At 39.6% G+C, this 22,683-nt stretch overlaps 1 protein-coding gene across 1 annotated transcript; it reads left to right on the top strand.

Moving 5' to 3' along the window:
* Nucleotides 1–843: 843 nt before the first annotated feature.
* Nucleotides 844–21,259, top strand: LOC120920317 (angiopoietin-related protein 5-like). Its single transcript, XM_040332331.1, has 7 exons — nucleotides 844–936; nucleotides 2,264–2,340; nucleotides 4,886–4,901; nucleotides 6,939–7,030; nucleotides 8,280–8,400; nucleotides 13,901–14,086; nucleotides 20,722–21,259. The coding sequence occupies exons 2-7, from the start codon at nucleotides 2,272–2,274 to the stop codon at nucleotides 21,015–21,017; spliced, it is 780 nt and encodes a 259-aa protein (XP_040188265.1). The 5' UTR covers nucleotides 844–936; nucleotides 2,264–2,271; the 3' UTR covers nucleotides 21,018–21,259.
* The last annotated feature ends 1,424 nt before the right edge of the window (nucleotides 21,260–22,683 follow it).

Genomic DNA, 22,683 nt, shown 5'->3' with positions numbered 1-22,683 from the left:
TTAAACAGCAATTCTAATGTCATTTTACACTATTTTCACTGCCATCTTCTTCCCTCTAATTAGAACCCCCAAACATTATATATATTTTTTATCCTAACACCCTAGAGAATAAAATGGCGATCGTTGCAATACTTTCTGTTACGCCGTATTTGCGCAGCGGTCTTACAAGCACACTTTTTTGGGAAAAAAATACACTTTTTTTCATTAAAAAATAAGACAACAGTAAAGTTATCCCCATTTTTTTTTAATATTATGAAAGATAATGTTACGCCGAGTAAATTCATACCCAACATGTCACACTTCAAAATTGCGTCCGCTTGTGGAATGCCGACAAACTTTTTTACCCTTTAAAATCTTCATAGGTGACGTTTAAAAAAATCTACAGGTTGCATGTTTTAAGTTACAGAGGAGGTCTAGGGCTATAATTATTGCTCTCGCTCTACCAATCGCAGCGATACCTCACATGTGTGGTTTGAACACTGTTTACATATGCGGGCGCTGCTCGCGTATGTGTTCGCTTCTGCACGCAAGCCCGTCGGGACGGGGTGCGTTTTCTGGCCCCTCACTTTTTTAGCTGGCTCCTAGATTCCAAGCAAATTTGTCAAACCCTGCCTTACACCAGTGCTGGGGGTTAATAATGCGCTCGCTGACACCAGTACTGTTGTTTTTGAAGTTTGAAAGTTTGCATGCGGCCCCCCATGGCTTATGAAAACTTGTCTTGTGGCCCTCAGGTAATTTGAGTTTGAGACCCCTGATTTAGATCTAAGTGCTTATCTGATTAAAGGTTTTCTAGCCGGGCACGCCAGACTCCTCCCGTTATCTCATTGGTTGTTGTTAATCTTCATTGCTATCCTAGAGTGATATAAAAGGATGACTCTGAAAGGAGAAGGAGGAGGAGGACAACTGAAAGGAACTACAGAAAATATTTTCTGGAAGGTAAGAATTTATGTGGCTGTGTCTGTTTATATCCTTTTTGCTCATTTTGTTGACTTCATCTTTTTAAAATACAATTTTCTGTAAATATTTAAAAATGTTGTAACATTTAAATTTTAGACTTCATCTCTTTAAAATATATTTTCGTAAAATTGTATTTTAAAGACATAAAGGCAACAAAATGTAACATTAAATTTAAATGTTACAACATTTTTAAATATTTACAGAGAATTGTAACATTTAAATTATAGGTTACATTTTGTTGACTTCATCCCTTTAAAATACAATTTTCTGTAAATATTTAAAAATGTTGTGACATTAAAATTTTAGGTTACATTTTGTTGACTTCATCCCTTTAAAATACAATTCTCTGTAAATATTTAAAAATGTTGTAACATTGAAATTTGATGTTACATTTTGTTGACTTCATCTTTTTAAAAACACAATTTTTTGTAAATATTAAAAATGTTATAACATTTAAATTTTATGTTACATTTTGTTGACTTCATCTCTGTAAAATACAACTTTTTTTAAATATTTACAACATTTTTAAATATTTACAGAGAATTGTAACATTTAAATTATAGGTTACATTTTGTTGACTTCATCCCTTTAAAATACAATTTTCTGTAAATATTTAAAAATGTTGTAACAATAAAATGTTATGTTACATTTTGTTGACTTCATCTTTTTAAAAACACAATTTTCTGTAAATATTTGAAAATGTTGTAACATTTAAATTTGATGTTACATTTCGTTGACTTCATCTCTTTAAAATACAATATTTTTAAATATTTAAAAAAAAATTTATTTTTAAGACATAAAGGCAACAACATGTAACATAAAATTTAAATGTTACAACATTTTTAAATATTTACAGAAAATTGTAACATTTAAATTATAGGTTACATTTTGCTGACTTCATCCCTTTAAAATACAATTTTCTGTAACTATTTAAAAATGTTGTGACATTAAAATTTTAGGTTACATTTTGTTGACTTCATCTTTTTAAAAACACAATTTTCTGTAAATTATTTGAAAATGTTGTAACATTTAAATTTGATGTTACATTTCGTTGACTTCATCTCTTTAAAATACAACATTTTTAAATATTTACAAAAAAAAATATTTTTAAGAGATAAACTCAACAAAATGTAACATAAAATCTAAATGTTACAACATTTTTAAATATTTACAGAAAATTGTAACATTTAAATTATATGTTACATTTTGTTGACTTCATCCCTTTAAAATACAATTTTCTGTAAATATTTAAAAATGTTATATTCTATTATTTTCTTTTTTTTTTCATTCATTTTTTTTCTTCAAGGTGAAAGTATGGCAGACTACAGACTATTCAGCTGTATTTTAGTAATAACTTTGTGTTTTCAAGGATTTCATTCACAGGTTTGTAAAGTCTTTCAACTAAAATGTTTTTACTTTTATTACAAAGAGTCAAATTAATTAAATCAATTGAATCAATAAAGAAATTACATATTGTTTTTTATTCTTTGACACATATGGTATTTTATGGTTAGTAAGGGAGAGTGTGGGGGAGTTATGTAATGGAAAGACATTTTTTAATTAAATAATAATAATAATAATAATAATAATAATAAATTATTATTATTATTATTATTATTATTATTATTATTATTATTATTATTATTATTATTATTATTAATAATAATAATAATAATAATAATAAATTATATAATATATATATGGTTGAACAGGATGGTCTTTTTTCAACCTGACTAATTATGTAACTATGGAATAGGACAATTAGGTAGGGGTACACAGCAATTTGGAAGGAACTGGGGGGGGGGGGGGCAGCAGTAGTAGAGGTCCACCCCCTAAAAAATAAAAATTCACTATACACAAATATTTAGGTATCTTTTGGTTGTTTAAGTCTTGTAATGAAGAGTGTTTAATTTGTATGGCGAGTTTGATGGTTGGGGATTGGGGGAGGGGGGGGGGGGTTTGAGGGAGGGAAATTGATAAAGTAAATGATGAAATATGGGTATTTTATGAAGGACTTTGAAAGCTCGTAGAACGAATATTCTAGGAATGAACCATTCTGATGTTTTTGAATGATTTGTATATATGTTTTTGAGTGTTTATGTTATATGTCTATATAAAATGTTTATAAAAAAGTGTTGAAACATAAACACGTTCATATATTCATTCAAAAAATAAATATTTTATTGCAGTTTTAAGCAGTTACACTTTATTTATAGTACATTTTATATTAATATAATAATATATTTCATTCAAAAAATAAATATTTTATTGCAGTTTTAAGCAGTTACACTTTATTTATAGTACATTTTATATTAATATAATAATATATTATTATTATATTTATACGTAATGTGTAGAGATGCACCAAAAATTTTGCAGCTGAAACCAATCGGCCCAAAATGGTGTTTTCTGAATTTTGCAGATAAAAAAAAAAAGTGCCGGTAATGGCCCCGAAAACACATGCGATTTTGCCACAATTTTCCCATGTTTTTTTAACACAGCAATGGAAGCACCACAGACCAGTGTGAAGTCAAACATAGAATTTAAAGGGATGCATTTTTCTTGAGTTTTTCCTGTGCTAAAAGTACTGATAATGGACAACCATAAATTAAATTCATGATATTAATTAAAAAGTCGAATATAATACAATTATATAGAAAAATATATATTTTCGGTTTTGGTTCATATTAATTATAATAATGGTATTTAATATTTTTAATAAATTGTAATTATATTAATTAAAAAGTCAAATATAATACAATTATATAGAAAAATATATATTTCTGTTTCGGTTAATATTTATTATATTAATGAGATTTAATATTAAATGTTAATATTTAATACATTTTAATGATATTAATTAAAAAGTTGAATATAATACAATTATATAGAAAAATATATATTTTCGGTTTTGGTTAATATTAATTATAATAATGGTATTTAATATTTTTAATAAATTGTAATTATATTAATTAAAAAGTCAAATATAATACAATTATATAGAAAAATATATATTTCTGTTTCGGTTAATATTTATTATATTAATGAGATTTAATATTAAATGTTAATATTTAATACATTTTAATGATATTAATTAAAAAGTTGAATATAATACAATTATATAGAAAAATATATATTTTCAGTTTTGGTTAATATTAATTATAATAATGGTATTTAATATTTTTAATAAATTGTAATTATATTAATTAAAAAGTCAAATATAATACAATTATATAGAAAAATATATATTTTCTGTTTCAGTTAATATTTATTATATTAATGAGATTTAATATAAAATATTATTATTTAATACATTTTAATGATATTAATTAAAAAGTTGAATATAATACAATTTTATAGAAAAATATATATTTTCGGTTTTGGTTAATATTAATTATATTAAATATTAATATTTAATACATTTTAATGATATTAATTAAAAGGTTGAATATAATACAATTTTATAGAAAAATATATATTTTCAGTTTCGGTTAATATTTATTATGTAAATGAGATGTAAAATTAAATATTAATATTTAATACATTTTAATGATAATTATTTAAAAAGTTGAATATAATACAATTATATAGAAAAATATATATTTTCGGTTTTGGTTAATATTAATTATATTAAATATTAATATTTAATACATTTTAATGATATTAATTAAAAAGTTGAATATAATACAATTATATAGAAACATATACATTTTCTGCATTTTGATTTTTAGTTTCGGCACCAAAATTTTCATCCAGGGCACCTCTAGAATTGTGTTTTTTTTTTCAGTTATACTTTATAGATAGTTTTCTATTTAAATGTTGAATATTTCAGGAATCATAGCACACTGCAAACATTTGGGCTTTATATAACTGTATAAGAATGTTTAATAATTTTTGTTTCTCTTCTTCTTTTGTTTTATTTCCAAAGCGTCAAGTAACTCAAGGTAAGATAAAATCTTTAGTCACTAAGTAAAAGATTATTTGGAAATGGTGGTTAAAATATCTGGGAAGGGAGATTTTTTATTTTTTTTTATGTAAAGTAACATGGTTTACAAATGTTTCGCAATATGAGCTATTGAAAAATAAATCCTGACTCGCTTTGCGAGCGTTGTCTCGGAAGACAAGGAGGATTCAAGCCTCTGGGGTGTCCAGCACTGCATTTGTCCGCCTAAATATCCCCAAAAATATATATAAAAAATTGTTTTTTCCCTCAGTTTAGGCCGATATGTATTTTTCTACATATTTTTGGTAAAAAAAAAAAAATCCCAATAAGCGTTTATCGATTGGTTTGCGCAAAATGTATATTGTTTACAAAATAGGGGATAGTTTTATTGCATTTTTATTATTATTATTTTTTTTACTACTAATGGTGGCAATCAGCAATTTTTTTCGTGACTACGACATTATGGCGACACATCGGACAATTTTGACACATTTTTGGGACCATTGTCATTTTCACTGCAAAAAATGCATTTAAAATGCATTGTTTATTGTGGAAATGACAATTGCAGTTTGGGAGTTAACCACAGGTGGCGCTGAAGGAGTTATGTTTCACCTAGTGTGTGTTTACAACTGTAGGGGGGTGTGGCTGTAGGAGTGATGTCATCGATTGTGTCTCCCTATAAAGGGGATGACACGATCGATGCAGCCGCCACAGTGAAAGACGGGGAAGCCGTGTTTACACGCGGCTCTCCCCGTTCTTCAGCTCTGGGGACCGATCGGGGGACCCCAGCGGCGATCGGGTCCGCGGGTCCCGTGGTCCCGGTCTTGGAGCTTCGGACCGGGTCACGGGCGCACGCCCGCGACCCACGGCTGGGTAGATGTACAGGACGTACCGGTACGTACATCTGCCCAGCCGTGCCATTCTGCTGACGTATATTTACAGGAGGCGGTCCTTAAGTGGTTAATTTGATGGAGAGACTTCTGCAGTGCTACAGATACTCCATGGGACTTGGACTGGGAAAAGGTCATGTAGGGTAATCCTTTGTATGCAAAGGGGGCAAATTATCAGAGCAAAAATGAGTTCCCGATTCGACACTGCGTCGCTTTAACTGACAATTGCGCAGTCGTGCGGCGTGGCTCCCAAACACAATTGACGTCCTTTTTTCCCCACAAATAGAGCTTTCTTTTGGTGGTATTTGATCACCTCTGCGGTTTTTGTTTTTTGCGCTATAAACAAAAATAGAGGGACAACTTTGAAAAAAAAAGCAATATTTTGTACTTTTTGCTATAATAAATGTCCCCTTTTTTTTTTTTTTTTTTTTAGTTTAGGCCGATACGTATTCTTCTACATATTTTTGGTATAAAAAAAACCGCAATAAGCGTATATTGATTGGTTTGCGCAAAAGTTATAGCGTCTACAAAATAGGGGGATAGTTTTATGGCATTTTTATTTTTATTTTTGTACTAGTAATGGAGGCGATCAGCGATTTTTATCGTGACTGCGACATTATGGCGGACACATCGGACACTATTGACACATTTTTTTTTACTAGTAATGGCTGCGATCAGCAATTTTTATAGTGACTGCAACTTTATGGCGGACACATCGGACACTTTTGACACATTTTTGAGACCATTGTCATTTATACAGCGATCAGTGCTATAAAAATGTACCGATTACTGTGAAAATTACACTGGCAGTGAAGGAATTAACCACTAGGTGGCGCTGAAGGGGGTTAAGTGTGTCCTAGGGAGTGACTCTAACTGTTAGGGGGAGGAGCTACCGGTGGCACGTCACTGATCACCGCTCCCGATCACGGGGGAACATTCGATCAGTGACATGTCACTAGGGGGGAAGAGGGGAATGCCTTGTTTACAAAGGCATCCCCCTGTTCTGTCTTCGCCGACCGCAATCGCGGGCCATTTGCCATTTTGTCGACGTAAAAGTGAGTGGTTTAAAGAGCAAAATGTAAGATTTTAGTTAGTTTGTAGCTAAAATACAACTATTGTCATAATTAATATTTTACCTTGTTTTGTAGGACGCGATTGTTCCGATATATGGCTGAAAAACAAGAAAGCACCTAGTGGAGTCTATCTAATCAAACCAGATGGAGCGAATGCCCCTTTTCAGGTAAGACAACAAGACCCCTTTTGTCTAGAGCAGGGGTCTCCAAACTTTCTAAACAAAGGGCTGGTTTATAGTCCTTCAGACTTTAGGGGGGCCGGACTGTGGCCATCCCGAGTACAAAATGTCCCAGCATCAGTGGGAGTAAGAAAACACCCATCGTTGGTGTCATTGGGAGGAATTGTGCCCCTTCCTTGGCATCAATGGGCCCATTGTAGGTGCTATTGGGAGGAATTGTGCGCCATCATTGGTGTCATTGGGCCCTTTTGTTGGTGCCATTGGGAGGAACTGTGCGCCATCATTGGTGTCAATGGGCCCTTTTGTTGGCGCCATTGGGAGGAATTGTGCGCCATCATTGGTGTCATTGGGCCCTTTTGTTGGTATCATTGGGAGAAATTGTGCGCCATCATTGGTGTCATTGGGAGGAACTGTGCGCCATCATTGGTGTCAATGGGCCCTTTTGTTGGTGCCATTGGGAGGAATTGTGCCCCATCAGTGGGCCCCCTTGTGGGTGTCATTGGAAAAAATTGTGCCCCATCATTGGTGTCATTGGGCCCCATTGTTGGTGTCATTGGTAGGAACTGTGCCCCATGGTTGGTGTCATTGGACACAATTGTTGGTGTCATTTGGAGATCTTATGCCCCATTGTTGGTGTCATTGGGAGGAATTGTGCCTTTCATTGTTGTCAGTAAATAAAATAGCACCCCAAGGGCCAGCTAAAAGCAAGCAAAGGGCCACATCTGACCCCCGGGCCACAGTTTGGAGACCACTGGTCTAGAGTGTCTAGAAGAAATGTATGAGTGGAGGAAAGTAAAGAATCAAGCAAGAGAGAAATGGGATCAAGAAGATTGGAGGAGAATGTGTAGCAAGTTGATTCTAATTTTTTATATACAGTATATATATATATATATATATATATATATATATATATATATATAAAATATACAGGGCATATATATATATATATATATATATATATATATATACACACATACACACACACACACACACGCGGCAGCCATCAAAAGTTTTGGGGCCCCTTACACAGCTTTAGGCAGGGCCCACCTAGAGCAGAGAACTGGGGGGGGCCCTCCTCTCTCCTGCCACGAGATGATAAGCAGAGGGGGTTGTGGTAACGAAAGTGTCATCTCTTCCCCTTACAGGCGTACCCCCCTGACGGCGACATATATTTTTGTATACTCCATGAGCTGGTTTTTAACACCATTACAATAGATGCTTTTTGCTCCCCCTGCAGGCTTACTGTGAAATAACAAAGAGCGGAGGGTGGACTCGTATCCAGTTTCGTAATGGATTAGATGGACTCAATTTTGATAGAACGTGGAGCATCTATGAACAAGGGTTTGGAAATGTCAACGGTAAGCAGTCAACTGTGCTGTCTGTATAATTACTTTTATATTGAATGAAGCCAAAACTTTTTTTGCTTGTTTTGGATGGAGTGAGGCAGAGGGGTGGATTGGGCCCCGGGTCAGTACTAAGAAGATATGTTGAGCTGGTTAGCCCTAGGTGTATATGCTTCACCATTCAGACATCAATTTGAGCCTAATCCAAGGAAATACATGCTGGGTACAATTATTTTTATTATACAGAATTTATGCTGTGCCAATAGTTTGCACAGGGCTTTACAATGTAAAGGGGGGCAGTACAATTACAACACAGTTTAACCACTTCCCGACCGCCACATGTACGTACATGTACATAAATGTACGTCCACAGTATGGCACGTACAGGCACATGGGCGTACATGTACGGCCTTGCCTTTCCGCGGGTGGGGGGTCCGACCGGGACCCCCCCCCGCGACATGCGGCGGTCGGGTTCCCTCTGGGAGCGATCCGGGACGACGGCGTGGCTATTCGTTTATAGCCGCTCCGTCGCGATCGCTCCCCGAGGCTGAAGCACGGTGATCCTTTTTATAAAGGAGACTCGATCGATGACGTCAGTCCTACAGCCACACCCCCCTACCAGTTGTAAACACACACTAGGTGAACCCTAACTCCTTCAGCGCCCCATGTGGTTAACTCCCAAACTGCAACTGTCATTTTCACAATAAACAATGCAATTTAAATGCATTTTTTGCTGTGAAAATGACAATGGTCCCAAAAATGTGTCAAAATTGTCCGAAGTGTCCGCCATAATGTCGCAGTCACGGAAAAAAAAAAAATCGCTGATCACCTACATTAGTAGTAAAAAAAATAAAAAAATAAAAAATGCAATAAAACTATCCCCTATATTGTAAACGCTATAAATGTTGCGCAAACCAACCGATAAACGATTATTGCAATTTTTTTACCAAAAATAGGTAGAAGAATACGTATCGGCCTAAACTGAGGAAAAAAAAAATGTTATACATGTTTTTGGGGGATATTTATTATAGCAAAAAATAAAAAATATAGAATTTTTTTCAAAATTGTCGCTTTATTATTGTTTATAGCGCAAAAAATAAAAACCGCAGAGGTGATCAAATACCACCAAAAGAAAGCCCTATTTGTGGGGAAAAAAGGACGCCAATTTTGTTTGGGAGCCACGTCGCGCAATTGTCTGTTAAAGCGACGCAGTCCCGAACTGTAAAAACCCTTTGGGTCTTTAGGCAGCATTTTGGTCCGGGGCTTAAGTGGTTAATACAGAAGGGCTGGAAAAGGCCCTGCTTGTGGAGCTTACAATCTAAAGAGAGGGGGGAGGTGGTACAAAAAGAAATAGCTGCAAGGGGTGAACTGATGGAGGTGGCTCGGGTACAGTTCTTAGGTGGAGGTGGGGTAGTCTTTCCTGAATAAATTAGTTTTCAGGGAACGCTTAAGGGTAAGGCTGACCGGACATACTGAGGGCAGGGAGATCCAGAGGATGGGAGAGGCTCTGGAGAAGTCCTGGAGGCGAGCATGGGAGGAGGTAACAAGGGAGCTAGAGAGCAGGAGGTCTTGGGATGAGCAGAGAGGACAATTTGGGTGATATCTGCAGATGAGGTTGGTGATGTAGCTGGGGGGGCAGTACAATTACAATACAGTTCAATACAGAAGGGCCAGGAGGGCCCTGCTTGTGTTGCTAACAATCTAAAAGGGGGGGGGGTGCAAAAGGCAATAGCTGCAACGGGTGAACTGATGGAGGTGGCTCGTGTACAGTTCTTAGGTGGAGGTGGGGTAGTCTTCCCTGAATAAATGAGTTTTCAGGGATCGCCTAAAGGCGGACACAGTAGGGCTGACCGGACATACTGGGGCAGGGAGATCCAGAGGATGGGAGAGGCTCTGGAGAAGTCCTGGAGGCGAACATGGGAGGAGGTTACAAGGGAGCTAGAGAGTAGGAGGTCTTGGGAGGAGCAGAGAGGACGGTGTGGGCGATATCTGCAGATGAGGTTTGGCGATGTAGCTTGGGGGCAATGCGAATGGCCTTGTATGATACGGATACCGGCTCCCCATTCAGACTTGAAGCACAACATCCCTCAGAAGGAAATCCTCCAGCACTGAAATCCTTTGCAGCTCTGAGATGTTATGTAAATGAACCCTGAGAGTTGCAAAGCAAAGCTAATGGTGGAAAAATGGGCAAGGCTCATCTCCCAATAAACCATGTCCTTTGAGGACACCCAACTTTTACCACGCCCACCAATCAGCACGGGCACCATGGCACACTCTGGAGACTTTCCTTATTCTACAGAAATCTGTTCCGACAATGACAAGGCTAGTTGGTTGTGTTTGCCCCACAGACCAAAGGTTCCCAGTACCCCCCCCCCCCCCCCGGTGGGTAAGTATTGGAGTTTTCTCCACCAGGGGAGGACTGGGAAGATTTCCCCCACTTACTGTCATGGTCATAGGAACCAAGGGACAACAGGGACATAGACAGCAATAAAACACTCAGGCCTCGTACACACGACCGAAGAACTCGTCGGAAAAGACACATCGTTTTCCTCGACGAGTTCCTTGTTAGGCTTGTCGAGAAACTTGACAAGCTTTCTTTGCGTACACACTGTCAAGACCAAATCTCCTCGTTCTCATACGCGGTGACGTAGAACACATACAACGGCAGGGGAAGTTCGATTCCACTGGCACAACCCTTGGGGCTGCTTTTGCTAATCTCATGTTACTGCGTGTTAAGTAAAAGTTTGGTAAGAGACGATTTGCACTTTTCAGACTGTTACAACGTGACGAATGTGCTATCTCCATTACAAACGCTACTTTTACCGAAGGTGCGCTTCCTTCTCATACTTTATTCTGAGAATGCACGGGTTTCTTAGCATACACACGAACGTGTTTCTCGTCGAAAACCAGCCTGATGAGGAACACGACGAGGAAATTGAGACTCCCGTTGAGGAAAAAGAAAACTTGTTCTCTTTTTTTCTCGTCGAGTTCCTCGACAGTTTCCTCGATGAAAAACATACACACAACCGGTTTCCTCGGCAAAAAAGCTTTGCCACCATGTTTCTTGATGGATTCTGTCGAGGAAAACGGTCATGTGTACGAGGCCTCAGTATAAAATAATGGATGCAGCGCTTTCCCATAGACAGATAAAAACGATGCAAAAATTCCAGAGAGTGGAATCCAACCGGTGCGTTTTTCACACACACACAAAGTGCTGTAGAAGTCCTCCACCGAGCGCAAAGCGCACACTGACCCTTACCCTCAATAGCAGTCAAACACACTCGATAATCTCACAGGGATGTCATAGACGTGTGCAGTTCGTTTTGTTCGGAAAATTTGTTCATTCGGAAATATTCAAGTTAACGAAAACTCGTTTAACAAATTTTTCAGAAATTCGAAAAATTGAAAATCGAAAATTAAAAAATTTGAAAATTTGAAAATTCGGAATGTTGGAAATCCGAAACCAAGAACAAAAATCAGAAAATTAGAAAAACCCCAAATTAGAAAGCCTGAAATAACAACTAGCTAATAATAACTATTACTAACTATTAAATTATAGGTATTGGAATTTCAGTTCAAATTTGGCTGTTGGTGAACGTAACAAATCTGAAGTTACGAATTAACAAATGTCACATCTAAACAAATGTAATGTAATGAATTAATAATAATAAATAAGAAGAAGAAGTTTTTATTATTATTATTAATTTGTTACATTCCATTCCTTTAGATGCGACATTCGTTATTTCGGATAATTTATTTAGGATAAAATTGATTATGTTCACTAACAGCCAAATTTGAAGGGAAATTCCAATACCTATAATTTAATATTTAGCTATCATTAGTGAGTTAGTTAGTTATTAATTAGGATTTTCAAATTTTCTGATTTCTGAATTTTTACATTTACCAATTTTCAAATTTCTGGATTTTCTAATTTTTGGATTTGCGGATTTCCAAATTTCCAGATCTACGAATTTTCAAATTTACGAATTTTCAAATTTACGAATTTTCAAATTTACGAATTTTCAAATTTTCGAATTTATTCGAAATAACAAATTTCGATCATAACGAATGACCCGAAAAACAAAACAAACAAATGAAACAAAAACGAAAACAAACACATTTTTTGGCAGTGCACATGTCTAAGATGTTGGATGTCTGTAGCCCACTTAGTATATGGAACTCCACCTCAGCAGGACCTCAGATCGTGCGGGGGTTAAGGGTAGGTAAAGGACACTTCATTGTGCAGTATTACTAATAGTCAAAATCTATTTAACTATTTGCCAAAATATTCACTTAATAGTAAATATTGCATGTTAATCCAAAATTTTCTTAGGAGTATTTCCAACCATTAAAATATGCAAACTTTCATGACGTGGCGACGTCACGCGACCAAGCTCCACCCAACACTTTTTGTGGAAGTCGGCCCTCTTAACTGGTTGCCGACCAGCCGCCGTCGTTTTACGGCGGCAGGTCGGCTCCCCTGCGCGAGAGCCTGTAACTATACGTCGGCTCTCGCGCAGGCCACTAGGGGCGCGATCGCCGCCGGGCACACGCGATCGCTCGCTACAGAGCGAGGACCGGGAGCTATGTGTGTAAACACACAGCTCCCGGTCCTGTCAGGGAGAGAAATGCTGATCTTCTGTTCATACAATGTATGAACAGAAGATCAGTCATTTCCCCATGTCAGTCCCACCCCCCTACAGTTGGAACACACCCAGGGAACATACTTAACCTCTTCCCCGCCCCCTAGTGTTAACCCATTCACTGCCAGTGGCATTTTTATAGCACTGATCACTATAAAAATGCCAATGGTCCCAAAAATGTGTCAAAAGTGTCCGAAGTGTTCGCAATAATGTCGCAGTACCGAAAAAAAAAAAAAACGCTGATCGCCGCCATTACTAGTAAAAAAAAATATTAATAAAAATGCCATAAGAATACCCCCTATTTTGTAAACGCTATAACTTTTGCGCAAACCAATCAATAAATGCTTATTGCGATTTTTTTTTTAGTAAATATGTAGAAGAATACGTATCGGCCTAAACTGAGGAAAATTTTTTTTTTTTTTAGATATTTTTGGGGGATATATATTATAGCAAAAAATAAAAAATAAATTCAAAATTGTCGCTATATTTTTGTTTATAGTGCAAAAACTAAAAACCACAGAGGTGATCAAATACCACCAAAAGAAAGCTCTATTTGTGGGGAAAAAAGGACGCCAATTTTGTTTGGGAGCCACGTCGCATGACCGCGCAATTGTCAGTTAAAGCGACGCAGTGCCGAATCGCAAAAAGTGCTCTGGTCTTTGACCAGCAATATGGTCCGTGGGTTAAGTGGTTAAACACCATGTGGGTTTGTGGTTGCATTTATTTATCAATAAAACACTGCCAGGGGTTCTAGCCTTTCACTACTTAAAAAACATTTTTGTTTCTATCTATTTTGCTTTTGGAGGTTGTTTATTTGCAATAATTTTTTATTGTTTTTTTATATTGTTTTTGTTATTTTATTATTTACACAGGTGAGCATTGGTTGGGACTGAAAAATATGAACATCCTGACTAACCAGAAGAACAGAAAATGTAAACTACGTATTAACCTGCAAGACTTTTCCAATGCCACGGCCTACGCACAATATGGCACCTTCAACATCGGCGCCAACTCCACATTCTATCCGCTAACAGTAGGAAAATTTTCAGGCACAGCCGGTAAGTGGCCACGGTTTTAGTTTCCTTCTTTCAGGTGTATTCAGGCTAAAATGGAAGAAGAAGAAGAAGAAGTAGAACACAATATCAGAAGAAAAAAAAAAACAGTAATAAAAAGCAACTGGACGTATTGTGTCAGATTCTCGTAGAATCCGCGGCGGCGTAGCGTAAGCCATTTACACTACGCCGCCGCAAATTACTGGAGCAAGTGCCATATTCTCCAAGCACTTGCTCCGTAATTTGCGGCGGTGTAGTGTAAATGGCCCGGCGTAAGGCAGCGTAATTCAAAGGGGGCGGCTTGTATTTAAATTAAGCGCGCCGATCGAACTGCGCATGCGCCGGGCGTAAAAATAGCCCAGTGCGCATGCTCCAGCTCACGACGGAAAACGTCAATGACGCCGACGTGAGCGATCCTCTCGTGTGTACGGGGCCTTAGGGAAACTACGGAAAAAGACGACGCTGACCCGACGCCATACTTAACATGGCATACGACGGACCTTCGGAAACTTACCCCTCATATAGCAGGGGTAAGTTTACGCTTACGGAAACGTCGTAAATTCACTGCGTCGACCGCGCGTACGTTCGGGAATCTCGCGTAAATAGCTAATTTGCATAGACGACGGGGAAAACGACGGAGGCGACACCTAGCGGCGGGAAAAAAAATTGCATTTAAGATCTGACAGCGTAAGAGCATTACGCCTGTCAGATCTAATGGATATCTATGCGTAACTGATTCTAAGAATCAGTCGCATAGATACGACGGCGCAAATGGCGTTGCGCCGTCGTAAGCCCTTTGAGAATCTGGGCCATTGAATTCAACTTGGGATGGAAGCATGAAAGACATTTTTTTAAGGACAGGGAAAGAGTAAATCCCTTGCCAACGTTATATTTTATTTAAAAAAAGATGTCCTTACACTAGACATGTGCAGTTCGTTTCATTCCAAATTAAAATTCTCCCAAATTTTTCGTTATTTAGGAGGTGTCCGAATTTTCACGTTACAAGCGTAACAAATTTAACCACTTCCCGCCCGGTCAATAGCATATTGACGTCCGGGAAGTGGTTGTATTATCCTGACTGGACGTCTATTGACGTCCTGCAGGATAACAGCCGTTGCGCGCCCGTGGGGGCGCGCAACGCAGCGATCGGTGATGCGGGGTGTCAGTCTGGTGGAGGCTCTTTACCATGTGATCAGCCGGGTCCAATCACGGCTGATCACAATGTAAACAGGAAGAGCCGTTGATCGGCTCTTCCTCATTAGCGTCTGACAGACGTGAGTAGAGGAGAGACAATCGGCGGCTCTCCTGACAGGGGGGGTTTGCGCTGATTGTTTATCAGTGTAGCCCCCCTCAGATGCCCACACTGGACCACCAGAATGCCACCCAGGACCACCAGGGAAGCACCCAACATGTGGATGGCCAGGTAAGTCCCCATGGCCATCCACATGTACAAATGTATACATAACATATGCCAATCAGTGCCCACAAATGGGCACTGACTGGCACCATCATGGCACAAACAAAAATTGTGATGCCCAGCAATGCCACCCACCAGTGTCATTAGTGCCACCCACCAGTGTCCATCAGTGCCACCTATCAGTGCTCATCCGTGCCCATCTGTGCCCACCTATCAGTACCCATCCATGCCACCTATCAGTGCCACCCATAAGTACCCATCAGTGCCAGCTATGAGTGCCCATCAGTGCCAACTATGATTGCCCATCAGTGCCGCCTATGAGTGCCCATCAGTGCCGCATACCAGTGCCTATCAGTGCCGCCTACCAGTGCCCACAATGCCGCCTTATCGGTGCCCATCAGTGCCCGTCAGTGCCGCCATATCAGTGCCCGTCATTGAAGAAGAAAAAGGTACTTATTTACAAAATAAATTAAACAGAAACAAAGAAAAACTTTGTTTTTTTTCTAAATTTTCGCTCTTTTTTTATTTGTTGCGCAAAAAATAAAAATCGCAGATGTGATCAAATACCACCAAAAGAAAGCTCTATTTGTGGGGAAAAAATGATAAAAAAAATTGTTCGGGTACAGTGTAGCACGACCGCGCAATTGTCATTCAAATTGCGACAGCGCTGAAAGCTGAAAATGGGCTTGGGCAGGAAGGTGTGTAAGTGCCCCCCGGTATGGAAGTGGTTAAACGAATTTGAAATAACGAATCAGAATTTTGGACTAAAATTTTAATGGTTTTCAAATTGAATTTGAATAGTTTTCGAATTGAATTAAAATTTTCGAATTAAATGCAAATTTCCAAAGAGAATAAAATAGAAAAGGAAAAGATAATAGAAAAGAATATAATAGAGTGAAGCAAAACAGAATAGAAAATAGAAGAATAGAAAAAATAAATTGATTAGAAAAAAAAAGGATCGAATATAAAAATAAAAGAATAGAGTAAAACAGAACAAGTTAGGGCTGCTATTAACATGGTGTCAAATTACTCCACCATGTTAAAGTATGCCCGTCTTTCCCGCATCGCTTTTGAATTTTTTTGTTTTCCCGGCGTAAGTACGTTGCGCACGTCGCGATTCTCAACCCGTCGGCGCGTCGTAATTTCGCGCAAAGCACATCGGGAAACTTGCGAACAGAGCATGCGCAGTACGTCCGGCGCGGGAGCGCGCCTAATTTAAATGGTACCCGCCCCATTTGAATTGGCCCGCCTTGCGCCGGACGTGTTTACGATACACCGCCGCAAGTTTCCAGGTAAGTGCTTTGTGGATCGGGCACTTAGACTGAAAACTTGCGGCGGTGTAATGTAAACGGGTTACGTTACGCCGCAGGTACGAGAATCTGGCCCTATGTAACTATATACTCTTCGCTGGTTTTCATCCTGCCGATCCCACCACATCTTCATTGTCACTTACAATTCGACTTCCTCTTCACCTTTTCCTTTGTCTGTCGGGGTTCCCCAAGGTTCTGTCCATGGACCTCTTCTATTCTCGATCTACACCTCCTCCCTGAGATAGTTGATAGCCTCCCATGACTTTAAATACCATCTTTAAACTGATGACACCCAAATCTATCTCGGCTCACTCCATCAGTCTCCTCATGCATCATCAAATTTACTAACAGACATATCAGTCTGGAAGTCACGCCACTTCCTAAAAACTCAATCTATCCAAAACCAAACTCATAATATTTTCTCCCCTACGTGCCCCTTACCCTGACTTCTCTGTCGAGATCAATGGTTTAACTATCATAATCTTGGACTCTGAACTATCCTTTTGACCTTCGACCCCACACCCAGTGTCCAAAATTTGCCGTCTCAACATCTCCAAAATATGCCTCTTCTCATGGGCGTCCGCTGAAATTTTTTCGGGGGGGGGGGCTGTGCTTCGGATTTAACCCTTCAAACGCTATCGGGGGTTTAAAGCTGGCTAGTGGCGGAATAGAAAGAGACAAAAAGAGGAAACCGGAGGGCGCACCGACCTAGTGTGATACTGATTGGTAGATTTTATTAAAATAGTAAAAACAAATCATAATACTCACAAAGGGAGTGTTAAAAACAGGCCTTGAGTAACAATGCAGCAAAGAACCAACACCATCGGCATAACACGATATTGTTTCGATCCGTGACCGTGGCTAGGGCTGACGCGTTTCAGGGGAGAACCCCTTTCCTCAGAGCTTGGTGGTCTGCAGTGCTTCCTCACCATGGGACTTGTCTCAATAAATACTAACTTAGGTAAGTGGAAAAAAACACCCCTCCCACAAAGAAGGAGGTGCATAGCCGGGAACCCACCCACATGTCCACCACCCTTCCCTTCCCCTCCCTCCATGTCTATATCCAGCCATCAGTAATGTTATTGCACCATCCAGAATGCACTAGACACAGCAATGTATACAGGAATGAAAATACAAATATATACCACAATATGACTGGCCTTTTCAGTAGGAGCACTCAGCAAGTTACTGGCTCCAGGTAAATGGTTACATCCAATCTGTTAGGTGCAAAAGTATAGTGGAGCGTCTCAGCGTCAGCACTTCCAATAAGGGGCTATATGCATGCCCACATGTGCCACACAAGCCCCACTTGCAGTGCTATGCCTACCTTTCCTATAGACGAGGTGGCCTGAAGTGGCTGCTGGAACGCACGCCCATCGTGAAGGAAGCCAGGTGCGTTCCAGCCGAGTCAGTGTTTCACTGCGCATGCGCGTGACGTCATCAACGCCGCGCGCGGCGCATATAAGATGACAATGCGTTCCAGCCTGTAAAGCCAGCAGGCTGGAGCGTCTCATTCCCTGCTAGATGGCACGTTCCCATAGGGGAGAATTCGACCGTTGCCATCTAGTGGTGGAAGGGCAATACTACCACTCCGTGTCGCCTCTGTGCAGCAAAGATTGATTGCCCACGCAGGGTGAGGGCCCATAGATCCTAAGGGGACTGAAGGCTCCTACGAGATAAATGGGGTGTCATCACTGGATAACCACACGCCAAAAGGAAGGGGGGGGAGGAATTTTGGGGGGAAGTATATTACGTGGAGCGAGCCACCAGACTTGTGCAAGTGTAAAAGTGTAAAATTGCACACCCATTACATAAAAGACATATATTTATATTAAGATTTAAATTTTAAATGGACACATAGTGGCGGAATAGCGCAGCTAAAACGATGGTAAAGCACCGTTTTTTAGCGGCGCTTTACCGATAACACGTCCAGCTGGCAGTGTGAAATAGCTCTTGAGATAATTCAGCTTCACTCCATGCCCATATAAATATAGCCTAGAGAATGTACAGACCCCCCATTAGCACAGATGGACCCCCCCCTTCAGCACAGACCCCTCCATTCAGCACAGATGGACCCCCCCCTTCAGCACAGACCCCTCCATTCAGCACAGATGGATCCCCCCTTCAGCACAGACCCCTCCATTGAGCACAGATGGATCCCCCCCTTCAGCACAGACCCCTTCATTCCACACAGACCCCTCCATTCAGCACAGAACCCCCTTCAGCACAGATGGACCCCCTTTAAGCACAGACCCCCCTTCAGCACTGATGAACCCCCCCTTGTTCTAATAAACACTATATCTGAAAAAGTGAAGGTGAAGGTCATTAGCAGGTAAGAATCAGTAGAGACAAGAGTCCGTGTTCAAAGAAAAGCAAAAGAGATCTCAATGGCTTGAAAAGCTCATCCTCTTCCACCAGAACCACCACTTGTGAAGATTATTTGGGGTCTAAATACACCCCTGTTGTAATTGCTCTTACCAAAAGGTACTGTATATACAGAGTTGTAGGACCTCGAAAATGCCTCTCCACTTCTCCAGATCCAAAAGGGGTACATAAACGCATCCAGCGACTGGTGCTCAAATATAGAGGTAAAAAAAAGCCACAATATTGTGATACCATATAAACTTTTTATTTAAAACCTCTCCCCTTTAAAATTGCACTTAACAATATATAAAAAATTCAAATCACATCACGTTGGTGCAGCGGGAGCATATCAGGGTAAAAATAGTTTTATTGCATTTTTATTAATATTTTTTTTTTACTACTAATGGCGGCAATCAGTGATTTTTTTCATGACCGCGACATTATGGCGGACACTTCGGACAATTTTGACACATTTTTGGGACAATTGTCATTTTCACAGCAAAAAATGCTATAAAAATGCATGGTTTACTGTGAAAATGACAATTGCAGTTTGGGAGTTAACCACTAGGGGGCGCTGAAGGTGTTAAGTGTGACCTCATATGTGCTTCTAACTGTAGGGGGGCGGGGCTGGACGTGTGTCATCATTGGTCGTGTTTCCCTATATCAGGGAACACACGATCAATGACAGCGCCACAGTGAAGAACGGGGAAGGTGTGTTTACACACAGCTCTCCGTGTTCTTCAGCTCCGGGGACTGATCGCGGGACTCCAGCGGCAATCGGGTCCCGCGGCCGCGGAGCTTCGGACCAGGTCGCGGGCGCGCGCCCGCGACCCATGGCTGGGCATTTAAAGAGGACATACAGGTAAGTGCTTGTGCCCAGCCGTGCCATTCTGCCGACGTATATGTGCAGAAAGCGGTCCTTAAGTGGTTAAAGCGGGAGTTCACCCATAAATGCTGTTTTTGCTCTTTTACCCTTAGATGGATGCTCATTTAGTCTAGTGGAATCGGCTAGTTGTTTTAAAATCCGAGCATTACTTACCGTTGTAGAGGGCGATCTTCTCCGCCACTTCCGGGTATGGGTCTTCGGGACTGGGCGTTCCTTCTTGATTGACAGTCTTCCGACAGGCTTCCGACGGTCGCATCCATCGCGTCACGAGTAGCCGAAAGAAGCCGAACGTCGGTGCGGCTCTATACTGCGCCTGCGCACCGACGTTCGGCTACTTTCGAAAAATCGTGACGCGATGGATGCGACCGTCGGAAGCCTGTCGGAAGACTGTCAATCAAGAAGGAACGCCCAGTCCCGAAGACCCATACCCGGAAGTGGCGGAGAAGATCGCCCTCTACAACGGTAAGTAATGCTCGGATTTTAAAACAACTAGCCGATTCCCCTAAACTAAATGAGCATCCATCTAAGGGTAAAAACAGCATTTTACCGGTGAACCTCCGCTTTAAGATATGACCAATCCAGACAGTTTAGATTCAAGTTGAGACTAAAATAATGTTATGGTCAATATCCAAACACCTAACTATTCTAACATTTCTTCTTGCAGGAGATGCATTCAAGGGAACTGTAGCCTCAGAGAATCAGTATGGCAGAGCTTTCAGCACCAAGGATTCCCCCCATGATGGTTGCACTCCGAGATGTCGCGTAGATGATATGCTATTTAAGAGCTGCAGTCACAAAGTGAATTCCGGCTGGTGGTTCAATGCCTGTGGATTGACCAACCTCAATGGAAAGTACTACACACCACCAAATCATACGTACCAGACGTCTTTTTTGTCTTGGCCAACATGGAGGCTATACGAATCTCTGAAATCCACAACAATGTCTGTGATTTGTAACTAGAGGGGAATTTAAACAAGGGGAATTATTTCTGTAATTATTTTGTATATCTATAACAATATTTGTATTTAGATTTGGATGGAGAAGGGAAAAGCCTGACAGAGATTCTAAACCCTCCTCGCTCTATCCAAAAACTGGAAAAAATGTTGCCTGAAAGCTGAAGTTTAATCTGCCGATAGTTGCCTTCGTTGGTTCCTTCTTCCCTCACTCATGAACAATCTAATAAAAGTTTTGAAGAAAAAAAACCTTTTGTATTTTTATTTCATATCTTATTTACCTTTGTTTTCCCTTAGCTTAATGAATAGGGATGGGCGAACTGTTCGACCCAAGCATGAGTTCGGGCCAAACATTGGCTGTTCGAAACATTCGCCCGAACAACCAAATTATCAGGGCGTTTGACCGTTTGTTCAGCCCGCCGAATGACCACAATGCACTGCACCGGCCGCACAGTTCATTGACAGCCCTGTTTGGCTGAAGCAAAGAAAGTGTTGCCCAATCAGGGAACAGAGCACTGTCAGAGCCATGATTGGAAGTTGCCATGATGACTATTTTCTCTATAACAATTTTCAGTGTGATATCGGCGTAGAGAGAGATAGAACAGCGCTCTGTTCAGTGCTATTATATAGTTAGTGTGCTATTCTGATTCTATTGTCAGTGTAGGATATCAGTTTAGTGTGAATCTAAGGATAGTTCAGTGTGAGTGTAGTGCGACCACCATTTATCTTTACAGTAGTGCGAATGTAGGGATAGTTTAGTCAGTGTGAGTGTAGTGATTGTTTAATGCAGTGTATTTCATTGCAATACTGAAGGTTTAATGCCGTATATTTCAGTGTGTTACGTGATGTTTAACGCAGTACATTTCTGTGCGTAACTGCACGCTTAACGCAGTATATTTCAGTGAGATATCATCCGTTTAACGCTGTATAGTTCAGTGCGTTACTGCAAGTTTAACATTGTATATTGCAGTGCTTAATGTGCCATTTTACGCTGTACATTTCTGTGCATTAGTGCATGCTTAACGCAGTATATTTCAGTGTGTTACTGCAAGTTTAACGCCGTACTGGTTAGTGCGTTACTACAAGTTTAATGCCGTATATTTCAGTGTGGTATCTTCCGTTTAATGCAGTACAGTTCAGTGCGTTAACACACTTAAATATTCACAGTTAAATGTGAAGCATCTTCCATGCAGTTCAGTACGTTACTGCAAGTTTAATGATGTATATTGCAGTGTGTTATGTGCTGTTTAACGCAGTACATCTCTGTTTGTTAGTGCATGCTTAAGTATTACGTAGTATATTTCAGTGCGTTACTGGAAGTTTAATGCCGTACAGTTCAGTGTATTACTGCAAGTTTAATGCTGTACAGTTCAGTGTGTTACTTTAAGTTTAACGTTGTATATTTCAGTGCTCTATCTTCCGTTTAATGCAGTACAGTTTAGTGCGTTAGTGCAAGTTTAACACTGTATATTTCAGTGTGTTACTGCAAGTTTAACGCTGTATATTTCAGTGCAATATAGTCTGTTTAACGCAGTACAGTTCAGTGCGTTACTGAACATTTAACGCTGTATATTTAAGTGCATTATCTTCCATTTAACAAAGTACATTTCTGTGCACGCATAGCTCAGTATATTTCAGTGTGTTATGTTGTATTGAACGCTGTATAGTTAAGT

This window comes from Rana temporaria, chromosome 13 (genome assembly GCF_905171775.1).
Source record: "Rana temporaria chromosome 13, aRanTem1.1, whole genome shotgun sequence".
NCBI classification, from domain to species: Eukaryota; Metazoa; Chordata; class Amphibia; order Anura; family Ranidae; genus Rana; species Rana temporaria.
This window is presented reverse-complemented; position numbering and strand designations above follow the sequence as displayed.

Excerpts from the sequence above, each read along its gene's own strand:
- LOC120920317 (XM_040332331.1), top strand. The coding sequence starts at position 2,272 with ATGGCAGACTACAGACTATTCAGCTGTATTTTAGTAATAACTTTGTGT. Across the intron at positions 7,031-8,279 it reads GAGCGAATGCCCCTTTTCAG|GCTTACTGTGAAATAACAAA; the intron begins GTAAGACAACAA and ends CTCCCCCTGCAG. Across the intron at positions 8,401-13,900 it reads AGGGTTTGGAAATGTCAACG|GTGAGCATTGGTTGGGACTG; the intron begins GTAAGCAGTCAA and ends TTATTTACACAG.